General features: G+C 50.7%; 1 protein-coding gene across 28 annotated transcripts in view; it reads right to left on the bottom strand.

The window, feature by feature from the left end:
* Nucleotides 1-40: 40 nt before the first annotated feature.
* The window catches only part of CACNA1B (calcium voltage-gated channel subunit alpha1 B), a 299,842-nt gene continuing 282,701 nt past the window's right edge, over nt 41-17,181 (bottom strand). For 8 of the 28 annotated variants that reach the window (XM_038156186.1, XM_038156185.1, XM_038156188.1 and 5 more), the window contains 6 exons: nt 15,930-16,057; nt 14,877-15,003; nt 13,668-13,778; nt 9,396-9,666; nt 9,023-9,234; nt 41-7,368 (listed from right to left, as the gene is read on the bottom strand). In XM_038156186.1, coding sequence (XP_038012114.1) covers nt 6,841-7,368; nt 9,023-9,234; nt 9,396-9,666; nt 13,668-13,778; nt 14,877-15,003; nt 15,930-16,057 — 1,377 coding nt within the window. In that variant the 3' untranslated portion in view covers nt 41-6,840. The other 20 variants (XM_038156198.1, XM_038156199.1, XM_038156202.1 and 17 more) reach the window with 11 other exon arrangements.

Genomic DNA, 17,181 nt, shown 5'->3' with positions numbered 1-17,181 from the left:
GTTTCGGTGGATCATCTGCAGCACCAGGTCTGGTTTAGGTGGATCACTTGCAGAACCAGGTCTGGTTTAGGTGGATCACCTGCAGAACCAGGTCTTTTTTAGGGGAATCACCTGCAGAACCAGATCTTTCCAACAGTCTCCAACCCACGAGGAGGAAAATCCCCTTGTCAAATTCCCAGGATTCCTATGCCACAGTCCTGTCTCTCAGCTCAGCATCCTCTTTTCAACCACCCTTTCATTTGCTGTATCCAGTGACACAACCACATCCATGCCCTCCTCAGCCCTCGGAGAGAAAATTCAGGTTTCCAGCCCTGTGGGTGTGCCAGCCTTTTGTGCAGGAGTAGCTGGACAAGGACCACGCCTCCTCCTCCTCCTCCTCCTCTGTGTCGTGCTGGGCAGAAAAAAAGGCTGCCAGAACCCGAGAAATAATAAAAGCAGACACAGACAAAGCCAGGGCTGAGATATTCTGTTTCAGAGCAATGACAGAAAGTGGAGGTGAGGCTAAAATGAATAAAATCCAGTTATTGATACTGTATGCTTTGAATTAACAGCTCTGCTCCCCCAGCTTGTTCCTGCCTCCCCCCTTGGGTGGAGGGGCTCCATTCTGGATTTCCATCCCTTCTCTCAGGGTTGGTTTGCTCAGATCTCTGTTCTCCTGCTGACTCACCCACCCTAAACTTCACCCCCAAATATCTGCACACCCTTCTCAGAGCCCCCAGTGCCTCAGTTGCTGCCATCCTTCAGTCCCCAAACCTTCTGGCATTTCTCTTACTGCTCTCCCCTTTAAATTCTCCACAAGTGAATTCCCTCCTAGGGAGATGCCAAATTCCCAGGGAGCCCTCCTCACTGGGATCCTACTAAAAACCTGTGGATGTAAAAAATATCCTGCACACCCCAGTGACTTCAAACATGAAGGAAGACACAGAACAACCTTAACCTTGTCCTCACTTGCTGGGTGACCCTGGGCAATTTAGTCCCTTTCAAGGGTCTCAAGTGACTTTTAAAAAAAATCTCTTAAAAATGCAAAATTCGCCTCTTCTGCAAAATATTTTGGAATGTGCTGAGTGGCTGAGTGACAGCGTTGAGTTGAGGTTTGTTATCACGATCAGGCACTTTCTGAAAACGGTGTTTTCACAGCCTGGAAAATATCAGGAGATCTGCTTAGGCTTGATAAAGAGGGATGAATACACTGGGATGAGTAATCCGTCACCTTGGAGGGGATGTAGGAGTCTGTGGGTGCTGTCTGAAATGTGGCTGGAATGAGGAATCTGCAGATGATCCCAGCTCTTCTTGCTCCAGGGAATAAAGAAAGCCAAATTCCCCAAGCACTTTGAACTCAGGTGTGCTCAGGTGTGCCTGAATTTTCTACATCCTAAGACAAATATTCCAGGGAATGACTCTCAAGCCTTTTGAATAAGTGGGTTTTTTTATTTTTTTCTGTTTCCCTAAAAAGTAGAAAAAGCCTGAAAATGCTACCCCCTAATGGCACAACCGGGTGTGGGGTGCTGGCCTAGGAAAAGCTGATCCAGGTTTTATCCACAGGGAATGAAGGGAATGGAAATCGTGTGGTCTCTGCTAGAAAGATGTGCCCCTGGGGGGGCAAACACCCTGACAGCAAAACGTTCCACCAGGAATGGGATGAGAAACAAAAATAAAACCATTTTTGGGATTCAGCTGAACTCAAACCCAGAGGTTCCAGCTCCAGCAGCTCGGATGTGGGAGTGTGGGATCAGGGATCCTGCCTGTTCCAGCTCCCTCAGCCCAGGCTCAGGCAGGCCCTGGAGAAGCTGATGGGCTCATTGCTGCCTTGGACCCAAAAACACAAGTGGAATGAGGAGAAAGGAAGGAAAAAAATACATTAAAAGGGCAGAGAGTCACCAAAAGGCTTTTAGGATTTTAAAACTCATATGGGGTTGTCAAGTGGGTTTGGAGGTCTCTGTGATCTCTGTGAAGGGGGAAAGGTTGCTCAGCTGGTCCCCCAGGCAGATTCCAGCTCCCCAGGTGGTTGTGGTGAAGCAAATCCTGCAGGGTACCCTCGGTGGTCAGGGTGGACACTGATCCACACTGATTCCAAAATCCTGCACTTCAAACCTTCCCTAGGACCCTGCTCAGAAATCTCCATTTCATGTTTATATGGGATATTTCAAAAACTTAATAAAAATCCTCCTCTTCAGTGTCATCCAGCCAAGAACCCTAAACCCTGCACAGACCAGGCTGCAAGCCAAGGAAAGTTCTCCTGCCCCAAACCTTGCTAACCATGAACTGTGTGACCTCAAGCCAAACATCTCCTTCCCAAGCTCCGGCCTGACCTGGAGATCAGGGACTTGAGGACCTTTTCCTTTCATTCCACACCAAATTTCAGGTGGGACCTTGGGTGGTCTCGTCTCAGAAAAGATGCAACAAGAGAGAAGAAGAGTCAACACCTGGTGCTCTAAAAAGTGCTCTACAGCATCCAAGAATTTCTGGAGAGTCCTTGGTGTTGTGTGACACCAGAAGACCCTGAAAAGGAGGAACACAGTGGATTTCCGTCCCTGGAAAGGAAGGAAGGGGATTCTCCAGTTATCCAGAGTAGTTCTTTCCTTTGTCCTGACAGCCCTTGGATTTTTCTGCTCAGTGCAAGCCTTGGAAGTACAAACTTCCAATTAATTCCACAAATATGATTAAGATTGACTCTGTTTTCTCCAGGTGCTACAGCAGGGCCTGGACACGTGACAGACTGACACCAGTCCAACCCCTCAGGCTGCTGACTTCTGAGGGAGCCCCAGGAACACCTGCAGGGACTGGGGTCAGGGTTTAGTCAGGGTTAGAGCCAAAGGAAGCCACACACCTAGCACACTGGATAGTCTGGGTTGGGTTTAGAATTAGACCCTTTAAAGGTCCTTGAGTGCAGCCCTTCCGGGATGAGCAGGGGCACCTTCAGCTTCTCCAGAGCCACATCCAACCTGACCTCGAATGTTTCCAGGGATGGGGCATCCACAGCTTCTCTGGGCAACCTGTGCCAGCGTTTTACAGGAGAAACATCCCTCTGTTAAAAACCTGGCAAGACTCAGTCGCTGCTGGGGGGTTTTAACCCTTGACTTTACAGTTCTGCTGCCTGTTGGACTCCAGGAACTGCCATCTCCATGCTGGATCCACACCACAAATTTCCAAACAGCTCCCTACTCAAAAAGAGCATCCGTGAAGCCTCTATGTACAAAAAAAACCCCACAGACGTGGCCAATTCCTTGCAAAATCCCGGTCTGGGATGCAATTTCTCCCAGGCTATCACTTCTGGAGGTGGGCAGGCCCTCAGAGCCGGCCCTCCGGCGCCTCCCGCTCAGCAGGCACACCGCACACACCGTCTGGGAATTGCTCACGTTGGTTTTTTTGCTAAGTTTTTATTTTAATTCAAGGACTTTGCTTCATACAAAATGGAATTGTAGAAACAACTGCAGAATTCAAAGTTTGGCTGATAAATATTACTCAGGCAGCAAACTAGGCAATCACAGAACCTTTTTTTTTCTCAATTTTTTCCCCCTTTTTTTTTTTGGGTAAAGTTCCATTTGTGTTGCATGGTTGGAACTTTGATCGTTTTTCACACTGTTTTTTAAATATAAAGTTTTGCAACAAACCCCCAAATTTATATCAAATATAATTAAAAATTAACAACTGATGAATACATTGTATCAAAAAAGTACGAAGATAAACATTTTCCATGCACATACTTTTTATAGATATGTATATATGTATATATATTACATGCAAACATTACTTATTCAAAGTACAGCCACTACGAGACTGGTTCTGGATGCAGAAAACTGATCGGTGCAATTCAAGTTTGGCAACTCACTATGAGGATTCTTGGAAAGATGGAGAGACAGCAGAGAGGCTGTAAAAAAACGTCGGGAAAGGGTTATGGATAATTGTGGTCAGGCTTGTCTGTCACTGTCATCGACCCCTACGAGGCGGGTGGAGGATTTGGACAACTTGAGATTCTTCTTCGTGTTCTGCCTATGAATTGGAGTGACCCAAGGCTGTGTTAGTGCAGGGCTGGGGGGCTGGGGATGGAAAATGGGAGAGGAAAAGGGGGAAAAGACAGAATTGTTCCGTACAGAAAGATACCTCTGTTGCTTTCCAGTGTGGGTACAGTGTTTGCATGCACGGGCAGAGAGATGGTGTTGTCCCTTCCCCTCGACTTCCTGGAATAAAATAGGAACGTTCCCTTGGAAAACTTCAAATAAAGTGTTTGTGCCTTCATTTCAGGAAAATGTATAAAACATTTGGTCACAATCGTGCTGAAGCCTGAAACAGGAAAATCCAGCGGCTAAAGCTACAGATGGATGAAGGTCTTGGAGTGGTGGTGGGGTGGGTGTGTGTCCGGACGTGTCATCTGGTTGCATAGCCCTCCGTTTGGGAATGCCAGGAATGCCAGCCGTGACCTCTGGCTACCATACTGCCTTTATTCCGAGTGCACATGAGTACAGAGACAGAGATACAGACAGGAGTTATCCTTTAGCAGAATCCAGGGATGAGATCGGCCAGAGATTGCTACTGAACAGAACAAAATTAAAACAAAACACCGGAGGGAACAAAACCGGGTTGAGTTTCCTCAAGAGAAGAGCTACAGGAGATGTGAAGAACCACGCTAGAGCAGACTGCTCCTGCCTGAGGCTGACAGACTTTGCTGAGAGCATGAGAGACCTCCTGAGCATTTTGGTGGCATCTGATCCCCTCCAAGCAACCCAGGGACAGAACAGATCGCCAGCGGGATTTCCACCTACCCCACGCGACCGCTGCACCTGGAGAAGTTCCACAGGCCCGGGGCTTGGTAGATCCTCTGAAAAAATTCACCTCTCCAACCCTATCCTCTTTCCTAGCGGTGTTTTTAGGCATGTGCCCAGCACTTCCCACCCTTCCTCCTTTTACCTTTTAACCTCTCCATGTCCTCTGGCTGCCCTGTGCCCCGAACCAGCCCTACAAGGGCTCAGCAGAGCCCTGGGCATGAGGTCCTGGCCGGGCTTTGTCCCCAGCCTCCCTCCCCGCCAGCACAGCGTGTTTGCCCCTTTCCCAGGCTCACAGTGCAGGAATCCACACGGGCACAAAAGAAATAAACCAGCCAACATAAGAGTAGTTGCAAGAACGCAGAAATCTCATCCCTGAGAATCAGAGTTAGAGGTTTGGATTATTATTATTATTATTATTATCATCACTTTTTTTTTAACCTTCTCTTATCAGGCAATAAAAACAACTCACTCCAACTGCCCTCCACATCAGTGATGCACAGCCAGAGCTCTCTCAGCCGGCCTGTGGGAGATGCTGCTTCTCCTGCAGGAGCACCCCTGCAGATGTTGCCCTTTCCCACCTGCATTTCCTCCACTGGGCAATGAGACAAGGCCAGCTTTGTTTGCTGCAATCACTCCCCTCTTACCCATAAAAGTGTATCTATATATATATATATATTTATATATTCTAACAAAAAAAAAAAAAAAAAAAAGGCCAACCAAAGCCAAACCAAACCCAAAGCACATTTGCCTTCCCCACTGGAAGCTCCCAGCCTGGGGCACAGTGACCCCAGGGCCTCTCCGAGGCTCCGGCTGCTCGGCCCCCGTCCCCTCTGCCCTCCCCACGCTCGCCCAAGCTCTGATGCCTCGAAGCAAGAGGTTGCATCGTCACTGTGAAAGATTTCAAAGGTTAGGCACTTAGTAGTGAACAACTGGAGCATTCGGTAGAAACGGTGGGACCTGGAATGACAGTTGGACTAATTCTCTACAGAAAGAGGAAATATTTTTTTTCTTTTTTTTTTTTTACTGTACAATTTACAAAAATGCACACAATGAAAAGTTAAAGTTCTATCTAATAGCTTGATATAAAACCAATAACATTTCTTCTTCTCACCCCTACGCTTTTTTTTCCTCTTTTTGTTTGGGTTGTTCTTTTTTTTGTGGACCTTTTTTTTTTTAAGTTGTTTTTTGCTAAATCAAGCTTATATTGTAAACAAGACAAAACAGTGAGGGTGTGTTGCAGTCAACAGGAGAGAGGGATGGATTGAAAAGTCTCAGCAGCAAGGAAACAGTCCTTACAAAGGAGCTCTCTTGTGGCTTTACCGTGTGTCAGTGTGAAGGACCCGATGTGGTGAGTGACATTAGAGACCTGCCCTGGGGGGCAGTGGTGTCACAGCAGGGTCAGCTCGGGGGGTGGCACCAGCTCTGCCCTAAAGGATTGCAGTGGCTGAACATCAAGTCCAAAAGGACTGTCCTTTGTTCTGGGCTGTGTTTCTCCTCTCCCAGTTTCTTGGGTGCATCTCTTCCTTCTCAGTGCTCAACGAGACAAAACGCGGGGGGCGAGCGTTGTTCGTGTGAGTCCATTTGTGACCCCCAGATCCCACCCTGGCAGGGGGGAATTATGATGGTAAATTAATTAAGAAATAGCCCAACAAAACTGCGCCAATCATGAGAAGGACCCACAGTTCTGCTTTTCCATCGTGGAAGGTGAGGATCGCTCTTCTCCTGGCTCCTCGCCTCTGTAGCCGGGTTGGCGCCTGGTGCGTGTCTCAGGACTAGACAAGGCAGTGGGGAGGGGGCAGTGAGGGATGTGCTCCTCCCGCTGCCTTCCCCAGAAGGAGGGAGCCTTCTTCCTCCCTCTGTCTAGTGCAAAAAAAAAACCAAATCAAAAAGAAAAAACTAAAGAACAACAGAGGAGAGAGAGGCTGCAGGGGCATCTCTGGCCCCGGGCGCTGAGCAGTTCTCAGGGCTGCCCTGCTGGCCGCCTCTGGCCCCGGGCCCCCACGGGAGCTCCCAGCCCTCCAGATGATAAAACTCATCCTTATTAAGCACGCACACCTCGCAGGGTTCCGCCGAGCCGCTAGCACCAGTCATCCTCATCGGCTTCGTGGTAGTAACTGCGTCCTCTGGTGCCGGGGCCCGTGTTGAGCCCCAGCGTGTAGTGGTACCCGTTGGGCACCCGGCGGATTTGGTGCGACTGCGAGGTCAGGGAGGAGACGTAGGAAGTCCTTGAGGAGCGGCCCGAGTTGGTGGCCACGGCCTCCTCGAAGGTGAGCGTGTCCTCGGGCGCGGCGCGCTGCGGGCTGTCGGCGGCGGCGTCGCGGTGGCCCAGGTAGGGGTCGGAGCCGATGCGGGCCACGGCGGGCGGGGGCGGCTGCTGCTCCCCCCGCAGCAGCGCGTTGTGCTCGGACAGCCCGCGGCTCAGGCGGCCCGGGGAGAACGTGGGGGTTTGGAAAGTGGTGAAGTGCACGGGCGAGGAGTTAGCGGTCTTGTAAGTGATGCTGGGGCGTGGGGTCAGTGGAGTCTGTGGGAGCTGCCTCCGACCCCGGCAGGGGGTACTAGCACCAGATGTCGACAACAAGGGGCTCCCATTAACTGAACCACTGCCCTACATCAAAATTGGAACAGAGCAAATCAAAAAATAAAAAAAGGGAAACACCGGACAAACACAAAGGCAGGCAGGTATCAAACAGAAGGAGAAGCAACAGAAGGCGGAGACGAGTCACAAGAGGAAAGAAAAGCAAAAAAAGAGAGAGTTTAGACAAGCACAGTTGGGGCGGGAGGTTCTCGAGAGATAATTCAACACGAGATGTGAAGAGCTGGAGAGTTCAAGTCTGGGAGCAGTAGGAACAGAGAGGGGCAGAGCATCGGTAGGACGCAAACTGGCACACGGCTCCAACAGAGGGGACACTGCCCAGGGGAGGCACCCACAGCATACAGGGCTCAGCATGCGCCTTACCTGGCCTGGGAGCAGCTGAAAAACCCAAGTTATGGGGGATTTTTACAAATTGTTATTGGGTTTTTTTACAGTTTTGCTTTGGGGTGGGTTTGTGCAGAACTTCACCCCACAGTTGTGCCTGCTGGGTTTGTGGGAGGTGACCCTGCCCACAGGAGGGGGTTGGAAAGAGATGAGATTTAAGGTCCCCTCCAAATCAAACCATTTTTGGACTCCATGAATCTATTTCTGTTGCCAAAACTGGATTATGGGTTGTTATTATTATTATGGATTCTGCATGGAAGGAGGATCTGGGTGACTGTTTTTTGCAGGTTGAGAATGAAATGCCTTTGGATTAACAAGCCAATTTCTGAAAAAATAACAACCAAAAGCTTTTTGGACAGGCTTTAACAAGTCCCTTTGACAGAAATGCATTCACATTCTTGTCTTTAATATTACACTTTTGATTTTGGAGTGGTAGTAGGGTCCGGCAGCTTCCTGGGATACTAATAATGCCTTATGAGAGTGAACTAAGCTGCAGTAATTTACACAAATGCCATAAGTGAGAGGAAAGGGCCTGTCTTCCCATTTCTGTTTACATTCTCCCAAGGCAGGACATGAGTGTATTGAACAATCCCTTAGCCTTTCCCAACCTAACATTTTGAGACCAGACCTTTAATTTTTAAAGAGCACTTTTTCCTTCCTATCAACTCATCAGGCTGTCAGTCACTGCTTCTTCTGCCCTGCCTGGCTCTCCCAGTGACCAGCAGCATTCCAGCATCCTGAGGAAGCTGTCCAGCTTCTCCCAAGGGCCTGAGGACCTCATAGTTACAAAAGAAAGGAGAACTAAATTTTAGCCTGGAGCAAAGGAAGCTCAGGGAAGACAACCTTTTGGTTTCTCCAACTCCCTGACAGAAACATGGAGCCAGGTGGGGGTCAGGCTCTGCTCCCCTGTGAGAGGAAACAGCCTCAAGTCATGCCAGGGGAGGGTCAGGTTGGACATCAGGAGGAATTTCCTCCTGGAAGGGGTCGACAGGCATTGGAAGGGGCTGCCCAGGGAGGTTTGGAGTCCCCATCCCTGGAGGTGTCCAAGGCAGGCCTGGATGGGGCACTGTGGGCCAGTGACAAGGTGGGATTGGGCACAGCTTGGACTTGGAGGATTTTTCCAACCTTGGTGTGAGGCCCCAGGCAGGATCTCAATGGCTTTATCTGCAACTGCCTGACCTTCCTTGCCCTTTCCTCCTCCTCTAATTTAACCAAAACACAGAAAAGGTGCGCAAACCCCTGGCAGACCTCAGGGCTGTTTCCCCACCCTGCCTCTCCTCACCTGTCTGTGTGGGCCGTGCTCTGGGCCCCCGTTGGGGGAGGTGGGCCTGCTCTGGTCAGCAGATTTGGGCTGGGCACGGTCCCGGCTGCCGTAGCGGTCGCAGGAGTAGAAGCGCTGCTTTTCGGAGGAGGAGGAGGAGTGCTGCTTCCTCTCCTGGGAGCGGCCACGCTCCTGCTTCTTGTCCTTGGAAGAAGACTCTCCAGAGTGGGCTACTGAAAGGAGAACGTTGGGTAGGGGGTCACCAGCATGTGTGGGGTGGGGAGGTTCTTCCACACAATCAGGACCCCAAATCCCACCTGAAAGGAGGGGGACAGGGAACGTACATCTCCTCGCTGAGCTCCCAGGGACAAATCCTCGTTGGCAAAGCACTCACCAGCTTGTCCATCAGCCATGTGATGGGCGGCCCTATCCAAGGACTTCTGCTTCTTCTCTTTCCGCCGGTGGCAGCGGTGGTGGTGGTGGTGGTGGCCCTGCTCCGGAGGCATCCGCTCCAAGGAATACTCGTAGAGGTGCATGGCGTGAGGGCGCTGCGGGGTCAGCGTGGAGACCGAGCGCTTCATGGGGCTCGTGTCCGGGATGGGCTGCAGGGAACAGGGAGGGACACGGAGCAGGGTGAGGGAAGGCGCCGCGCCCCGCTCGGCTGCCTGCTTCCCAGCATGGAGGGGGTTAAACAGCGAGAGAAAGGGGCAAGGAGGGCAAGGAGAGAAATGGTTAATTGGAGACAACCGGAGTGGGCAGGAGGATTTGTGGGATATGGATTGATGTGAAATCTGGGGAGTGAATGTGAGCTCTGAGTGCCAATCCATGGGGACTACGGGAGCAGAGGCACAGGCAGCACTGCACAGCAAACCCAGCAGGGAGCTCAGCAGGGACACGGGGCAGAGCAGCAGCCAAGCACCTCACAAGGGGAATTCTCCAACACCAGGGGCACCCACAGCTGCTCCAGGGCCTGCATCCCAAAGCAGCTCCAAAGAGGAAAGCAGGTAGCGTTGCTGAGCACCACACAGAGGGGGAGAAAAATCAGGAATCAGGGGAGGTACAGGCCAAGCCACCAGGAAATTCCTTCTATCTCCCTGCAGTGAACACAACTCCCATCAAACATTTAAACCTCTCTTGTCCCATCATCACTCCCCGAAGCCTTTTGCCTGGGGCAAGGATAGTGTGTACTCCTGTGAGCCCACCAGAACATCTCCAGAAAAGAATACCTGGGTTTGCTCTTGCTTTTTTTAAAACATTTGTGTCCAAACATCTGGGCACTGAGAGCTGTAACAGCACTGCTGGACCCCCTCCCCGTGCCAGGGGCAGCTCCAGACCCTGCTCCCTTCTCTTTGGGTACAAAACCTGAAAAAGGTTCTGCACAGCCCCAGACAAGTGTCCTGTGGGACAGCTCCACTCACAGCCTCTGCTCTACCTCTGCCCAGGGATAAATTCCCACATTTAAAAAAAACCAAGGACAATTCCCATACTTCATTCTCTGCTGGCCTCTGGCTGGCTCTGTGTGGAGACAACACCTCATCCATCCTCTGGATGCTTCCCTGGGGCTGTCACTGCATCCGAGCCATGTGCCAGAGGAGAGATCTCAGAGCACAGTGCTCCAGCTCAACAGTGAAATTCAGGATGTTCCCCAGTCCCTCAGCCTTACACTTGTTTGAATTCCCAATCCAATAACTCCCTCCAACACCAGCTCTCAGGGAACATTTACTCAGCTCACTGTAACCTTTCCTAAGAGCTCTGTATTATTTTTTCCTTTCTGCTCTCTTTTGTTTGCTTATCCTGAAATCCAGATCTCTCCTTCCCTTGTGATATTTACCCAAGGCAAAGCCAATTGTTTCATAGCTCTGCTCATTATTTTGAGTAGAAAAACCACTCTCCCTCCCCTTGAGGGCAGATTATCCTGGGTGTAAAGGCACCATCTGGGCAGTTACCCACATTTTGGTGCTTCCCACTGAAGGGCAGTTGGGATCCTGGTGCTGGAAGGTTAATCAGAGGCAGAAGGCTGGGATGAGGGAGCCCAGCACAGCCTGTGGTGTGGCCCTGGAAGCACCAATTCCATCAGCAGGACCACGTTAGTGTCACCTCTTGTGGCCCTCATTTGTGTGGGCAAGAAATTATACTCAGGAGCTTCGTATCTGTCCTTGTTTAGTGCTGAGCCTGCAGCTGGGGGAAGGCTGGGGGGCTGTAAACTGGACAGTCCGATGGGCAAAACTATGGGAAGTGAAAGTATTTCTCACTAAGAAACATATCCAGATATCCAGATTTTCAAAATCCATACAGAGGCTGCCAGAAAGAAAGCAACAGAAAAAAAAAATTAAAAAAAACCCAACCAAACAACAACAACAAAAAACCCAAACCAAAAAACCACCCAAAAAACACACCACCACCAAAAAAAAAACCCCACGTAGATTGACAAGAAATGAACACATCTTTTTGGGCTTTGGTCCTGTTTCTATGCTTATTCCAGGGACAGAAGTCCCACTGACACGAATCAGTGGCAAAGCAATCAATCCCTTTTCCATAAATCCTGGCAAGGCTCTTGTTATGGGAGGCACAGGCTCCCAAAAAGCCTCTGCACCCCTGCAGAGAGCTCCTAATTGCTTCTTCATTACCAACCCAACTGTTTTCACTGCCTAAATTCCTGAGCAACGAGGCATGAAAATAAACAAATAAAAAGAAAAAAGCAAGCCACCCACCCAAGCCCTGCTACCAGAGCGAGCAGCCTGCGACCATGGACAGAGGGAAAAGCGGGAAGAGAGAGAGCGGCTGTGCCGGAGAGACTCCAGATGAGAGGGGAGAAAAGTCAAGGGTTAAAGGAAGGTTAATTAATTCTTAAGGTGAATTTAATAGGATACAATTTAGTGCAAACTACATACTGCCAGGTAACTCCCAGGTGACCGTGCTTTGCTCCTCTGCAAACAATTCGGACAAGGTGAGGGACATTATTGGAAGCAGCCCCACAGTACAGCCAGTGTCAGACATCAGATGTGCAGCAGACACGATGACGACCAGGGAGGGAGGTGATGAGGGCAGGACAGCAAAGAGGGAGGGTGGAAACACAGGAGGAGGGGTTTTTTTAAATAAGTGGAACATAAAAAGAGAGACACAAACAGAAAGGGAGGCATCCGGGAACAGAAATCGTTGCAAATAAGAGTTAGAAAGAACTCAAAAGTTTGGGGAGGGGCAGAGCAGCACGTGAGAGGGAGGGTGGGTGGCATGGAGGGGGAGACACACACAGAAAGGACATCAGTTATTCACCCAAGCTAAAACCACTGGACATTGTATTATTAAATGAGGTTAGATCTGAGATTCCGGGCCTGATTCACAAGCAGGTGTGGCACGAGGGGCAGTGACACCCTGGGGACACAAACCGTGCTTCTGTCAGGGACACTCCTGCAAGCATCTGACTGCCATGGAGAGGAACTTCCCAAGGGAAGGCTCTGCCAGCTACACTGCCAAGGAAGGAAAGAGGCTACCTGTGGTCTAGTATAAAGGACAATTTCTGGGAAGGGGAAAAGCTTTGCTTTGTGAGCTGTTGCTTTTATTAAGCACAGTGAGGAGTGCTCCTGATAATTCCAAGAATCCCAGGGCTCACACAAAGGCCAGGAGCCAGGTGGAAAATCCTCTGGCAGGCAAGGGGCACCTCCAGCAGGTTGGCACAACAATTCCATCTGTTGGAGCTATTGCTGTGTGTGCACAACACAGGGTTTCACCTCAGGGTACAGCAGATCCTTCACATTCTGCTGCCCTGGAGAGCCACAGAAACAGCCCAAGGCCAGGCTGCTCCCTCCTGGCTGTGTGAATCAGGCCCTGGGAATGAGGCAGGACATGAGTGGTGAGATGCTGTGACACAGGAGACAGAATGGTGGCTGGGCAGCATTGGGGACAAACAGCAACAAATGTGTGAAATGGCCAAAAATGATCTGTGACATCCTAGACACGAAGCAGTGCCCACAAGCTGCTGTGAAAGTCAACTCTAGTGAGGAGATTTCTTTGAAAAATGAGTTAAATAAATCAACAAGGGAAATTCTCAACAGCAAATTACTGGCCAAGGTCACAGTACAGAAAATACAGGGAGCACACTCAGTGTCCCAGTGCAGCTTCCAGGTAGTCCCTGTGCCTGCTGCATCCACCTGTGTGTGTCACAGCACATCTGCAGCTCTCTGGAAGGATAGGGCACAGGAACACGGCTTGGCTGGCTGGATAGACAATACACAACTAATGGGAAATGTGCCTTCCAGAAATACAGCCTGGATGGCCTTGTCCCCAGATAGTGACCCTGACACTCTTGGGTGGCCCAGCCAGCGGGACCGTCCTGGGCTGCTTTGTGCTGCAAGGAGGGAGGAGTAAAACTGGGGACAGTGCTGTGACTGCACAGGATAGCTGCCACTCCCACAGGGAACCCCTGCAGGGAACCCTGGCCACACCCTGCAGGGAACCCCGGCCACACCCTGCAGGGAACCCCGGCCACACCCCCCTACCATGTCCTGCAGAGAACTCCCCTGCCATCCCAGCACAAAGCCTGGATTCCTGCCCTCACATCTTTTAACATCAATATTCCCAAGGCAGCTCCAGCCCATGACAAGCAGAGAGAAGATGCTGAGATCTTGGCCTGTTCTCAGAATCCCACCATCAAAGCCCCACCTCTCACCTGGGTTTCAGCAGCCAGGCGTGGCATGGAGGCCGCCCGGCCCTGGCTCTCCAGGCCTGGCTGAGGCTCTCCGTTGGCAACTGTGGGGCTGATCTCCTTCATTTCTACCACCTGATCAAAACATGGAATGGTTTCAGTAGCAAGAACAGGAGCATCGGCTTTGAAGCGACCATCAGCTTCTTGAAGTTTGATTTGACTGGGAAGAGATGCTAGTGTGGCAAAGAGAACAACTGAAGAGCTGTGGAGTGTTACAGTAAGATAGAAAACTTATAAAGAAAATCCATATAAAATCAGGCCTGCTCTGGCTGGCCTGTCATTTCTTCTAAAGTCAAGTTGGCACTGTGCAAGTTGCCACGTGAAAGCAATCCTGGTGTGAGCAGTTCATTAGCATAACAATCTATTCCTGGGTAAAAAACAACCTGCACCTGTATAAACAGGTTTTATACTGTTAGATAGACAAATGAAACTATCTCTCACAAACAATTTTTCCTGCAGAAACACAGACCAGGGGTTTGAATGACCAATCCATACAGAATAACAACTTGTTACTGACCAATAAGTAATTGGCAAGAAAGCTCCTGACCAATGGGAGTGACACACGAGGTCTGTAAAACTGCATAAAAAGGAGTTCTGTGAATAAAGAAGGGGTTTTTTTTTCCACCATGAAGAAAATTGAGTCCCATGTGATTAATTCCCATAGTGGAGAGCCCAGGTTACTCTGTCCTCAGCAAGGACACCCCACAGGCAGTGGGATGCGCTCTTCCACCAGCCGGGAACCCCAGCTGTGACCTTGGAAACCCTTCAGGTCATTCTGACCAGAAAACCCCTCAGCTGAGCTGGGAACAATGGGACTGGGAAATGGGAGGAGAAAGCCTGAGATAACCTATGGCAGCAGGACAGAATTCCAGGAAAAGCGTGTCCAGATTGGCTGTGGGAGCTGCCAGGTTTGGGGTTTCTCCACAATACTCAAGCAAAGAAGAGACACAACAATGCTTGCCTCAAGGGACAGATCTCCTGCTAAATGCAGGTCCCCCTGCCTCCACCTGGATTTTCTAAACACTTTCTAAATTTTCTTAAATTCTAGCGCAGTTCTAAAATCTTCTGCATCTCACCCCATCTTCACCTGCTTTTTCTAAACATTTTCTTCATTTTCTCAAGTTCTCCCACAGCTCTAAAATCTGCACCTCCCCCTTCCCCCCATTTGCTCACCCTCTCAATGGGGATCTCCTCAGAGTGGCCTCGCTCAAAAGCTGGGCTCCTGGTTTCATAAAACACATCCTGGGTGCGCTGGGTCCCCCAAGAACTGGACTCTTTGATCCCTCCCTCTGGGGGTGGCCTGTCCAAAGAAAAAGAGGGAGAAAGATTCATTCTTTTGCAAAGAGATTTTGCTAAATTTGGCAAACAAAACTTGTGCACCCTTTGGGGTTTCATGTGTGCAAATCAGTTGCAGGATGGGCACAGTGGCTGATGAAGCTCTAAGGTGCCCTGGATTTTTTCTCCTGTAGAGCCTGAAGATCCCTTGAGTACGAGGAAATCAAACCAACCATGATTTTTTTTTCAATAATTAAGGAAAACAACTTCTGCCACTTAATTCCTGATGGACAATGAAGATTTTGGGAGTTCAGGCTGATTTTATGTGCAGGACCAGCTGGACACTGGTCAAACAGCTCAACCATGCTGAAGTCCCTTCAGCTGCGGAGCCTGGTCTTGGTTTCCCCATCAGGATTATTTGGGATGTTTAAACCTCAGCTGTCTGTCACTAAAAATCCACAGCACTCACGATCCAGAGGAAAATCACCTGGAGAGCAGGAAATGGAGAATTGATTAGGGATCACTGTCACCAGGAGTGCTTGGAAAGCTCTCCATGAAGGGATCATTTTCCCAAAGAGACAAATTGTGCTGTGGCAAGCACTTGTTGTTGCCCAGTTGCCCAGGCTCAAGGGCTGAATTTATTCCCAAGGATCTTCGGCCTCCCAAAAACTCATTGCTGGGGTTTGTTTGGTTGTTTTGCAACGGTCCCAAATTCCGGTGAGCAAACTCACCCTGGGAAGCTCCCAGTGAGGATTCATGAAGGAAACACCGAGATCCCAACGCCACCAGCAGCGGGATAACCGCAGTGGGAGCAGAGCCACCAGCGGGAATTGTCCCGGCCATGGCGAGAAGGGGCTGCTGGCTTTGGTGTCACCAGAGCCCCCGGAGCAGCAGTGGTGGATGGGGTGACCCCGCGGTGTGGTGGCTCTGGAGGGGCTCAGGGATACTCACAAGGCTCCCCCGTTGTTGAGGGAGGCCGAGCTCTTCTGGCGCAGGAAGGCCTTGGCGTTGCTGAAGGCCGCGGGCTGCGTCTGCTCCAGGGTGGCCTTCAAGGGGTGGAAGAGGGACACTGGCCCAGGCTGCCAAGCACAAGGGAGGAGTGTCAGAGCTGGGAGGGGCTGCAGGGCTTTTCCTACTCCGTGAAAAGTCCATTTTGCCACCCTAGGACAGCAGAAAGGCCACGCCAGCCTGGGTACAGCAGGGAGAGGCTCTGAGGGACCCCTGGTACAAGTCAAGTCCTGCTGTAATTCCCTTTCCCCTGAATGCTCTCTCCAGCCCTGCTGCAATCCCCCTTCCCTCTGAATGCTCTCCCCAGTCCTGCTGCAATTCCCTTTCCCTCTGAAGGCTCTCTCCAGTCCTGCTGCAATTCCCTTTCCCTCTGAAGGCTCTCCCCAGTCCTGCTGCAATTCCCTTTCCCTCTGAAGGCTCTCTCCAGTCCTGCTGCAATCCCCTTCCCTCTGAATGCTCTCTCCAGCCCTGCTGCAATCCCCTTCCCTCTGAATGCTCTCTCCAGCCCTGCTACAATTCCCTTCCCTCTGAACGCTCTCCCCAGTCCTGCTGTAATTCTCTTTCCCCTGAATGCTCTCTCCAGCCCTGCTGCAATCCCCCTTCCCTCTGAAGGCTCTCCCCAGTCCTGCTGTAATTCTCTTTCCCCTGAATGCTCTCTCCAGCCCTGCTGCAATCCCCCTTCCCTCTGAAGGCTCTCCCCAGTCCTGCTGCAATCCCCCTGCCCTCTGAAGGCTCTCCCCAGTCCTGCTGCAATCCCCTTCCCTCTGAATGCTCTCTCCAGTCCTGCTGCAATTCCCTTTCCCTCTGAATGCTCTCTCCAGCCCTGCTGCAATCCCCTTCCCTCTGAATGCTCTCCCCAGTCCTGCTGCAATTCCCTTTCCCTCTGAAGGCTCTCCCCAGTCCTGCTGCAATCTCCCTGCCCTCTGAAGGCTCTCCCCATCACCAGAGCACAGCAGGGAATTCCCCCTGGATGTGGATGTGGCCAGAGGAGCAGTGCAATTCCAGTGGCTCCGGATGGATCTGGTGGAGCCATCCACGTGTGGGACAGATCTCCACCCTGTGCTGGAGATCAGCCGGATGCTCATCCTAAAAACAACAGGTGTTTGTCCTACTGGAACTGACTGGGCTTTCAATGGCAGTTGTGTGAAAATATTTTCTAGAGTTTGTAAAAACCTTCAAACCTATTAGAGCCAAA

Source organism: Motacilla alba, chromosome 17, assembly GCF_015832195.1.
Source record: "Motacilla alba alba isolate MOTALB_02 chromosome 17, Motacilla_alba_V1.0_pri, whole genome shotgun sequence".
Classification (NCBI taxonomy): domain Eukaryota; kingdom Metazoa; phylum Chordata; class Aves; order Passeriformes; family Motacillidae; genus Motacilla; species Motacilla alba.
The sequence above is the reverse complement of the archived record's forward strand: the minus strand, read 5'-3'. Positions and strand labels throughout refer to the sequence as shown.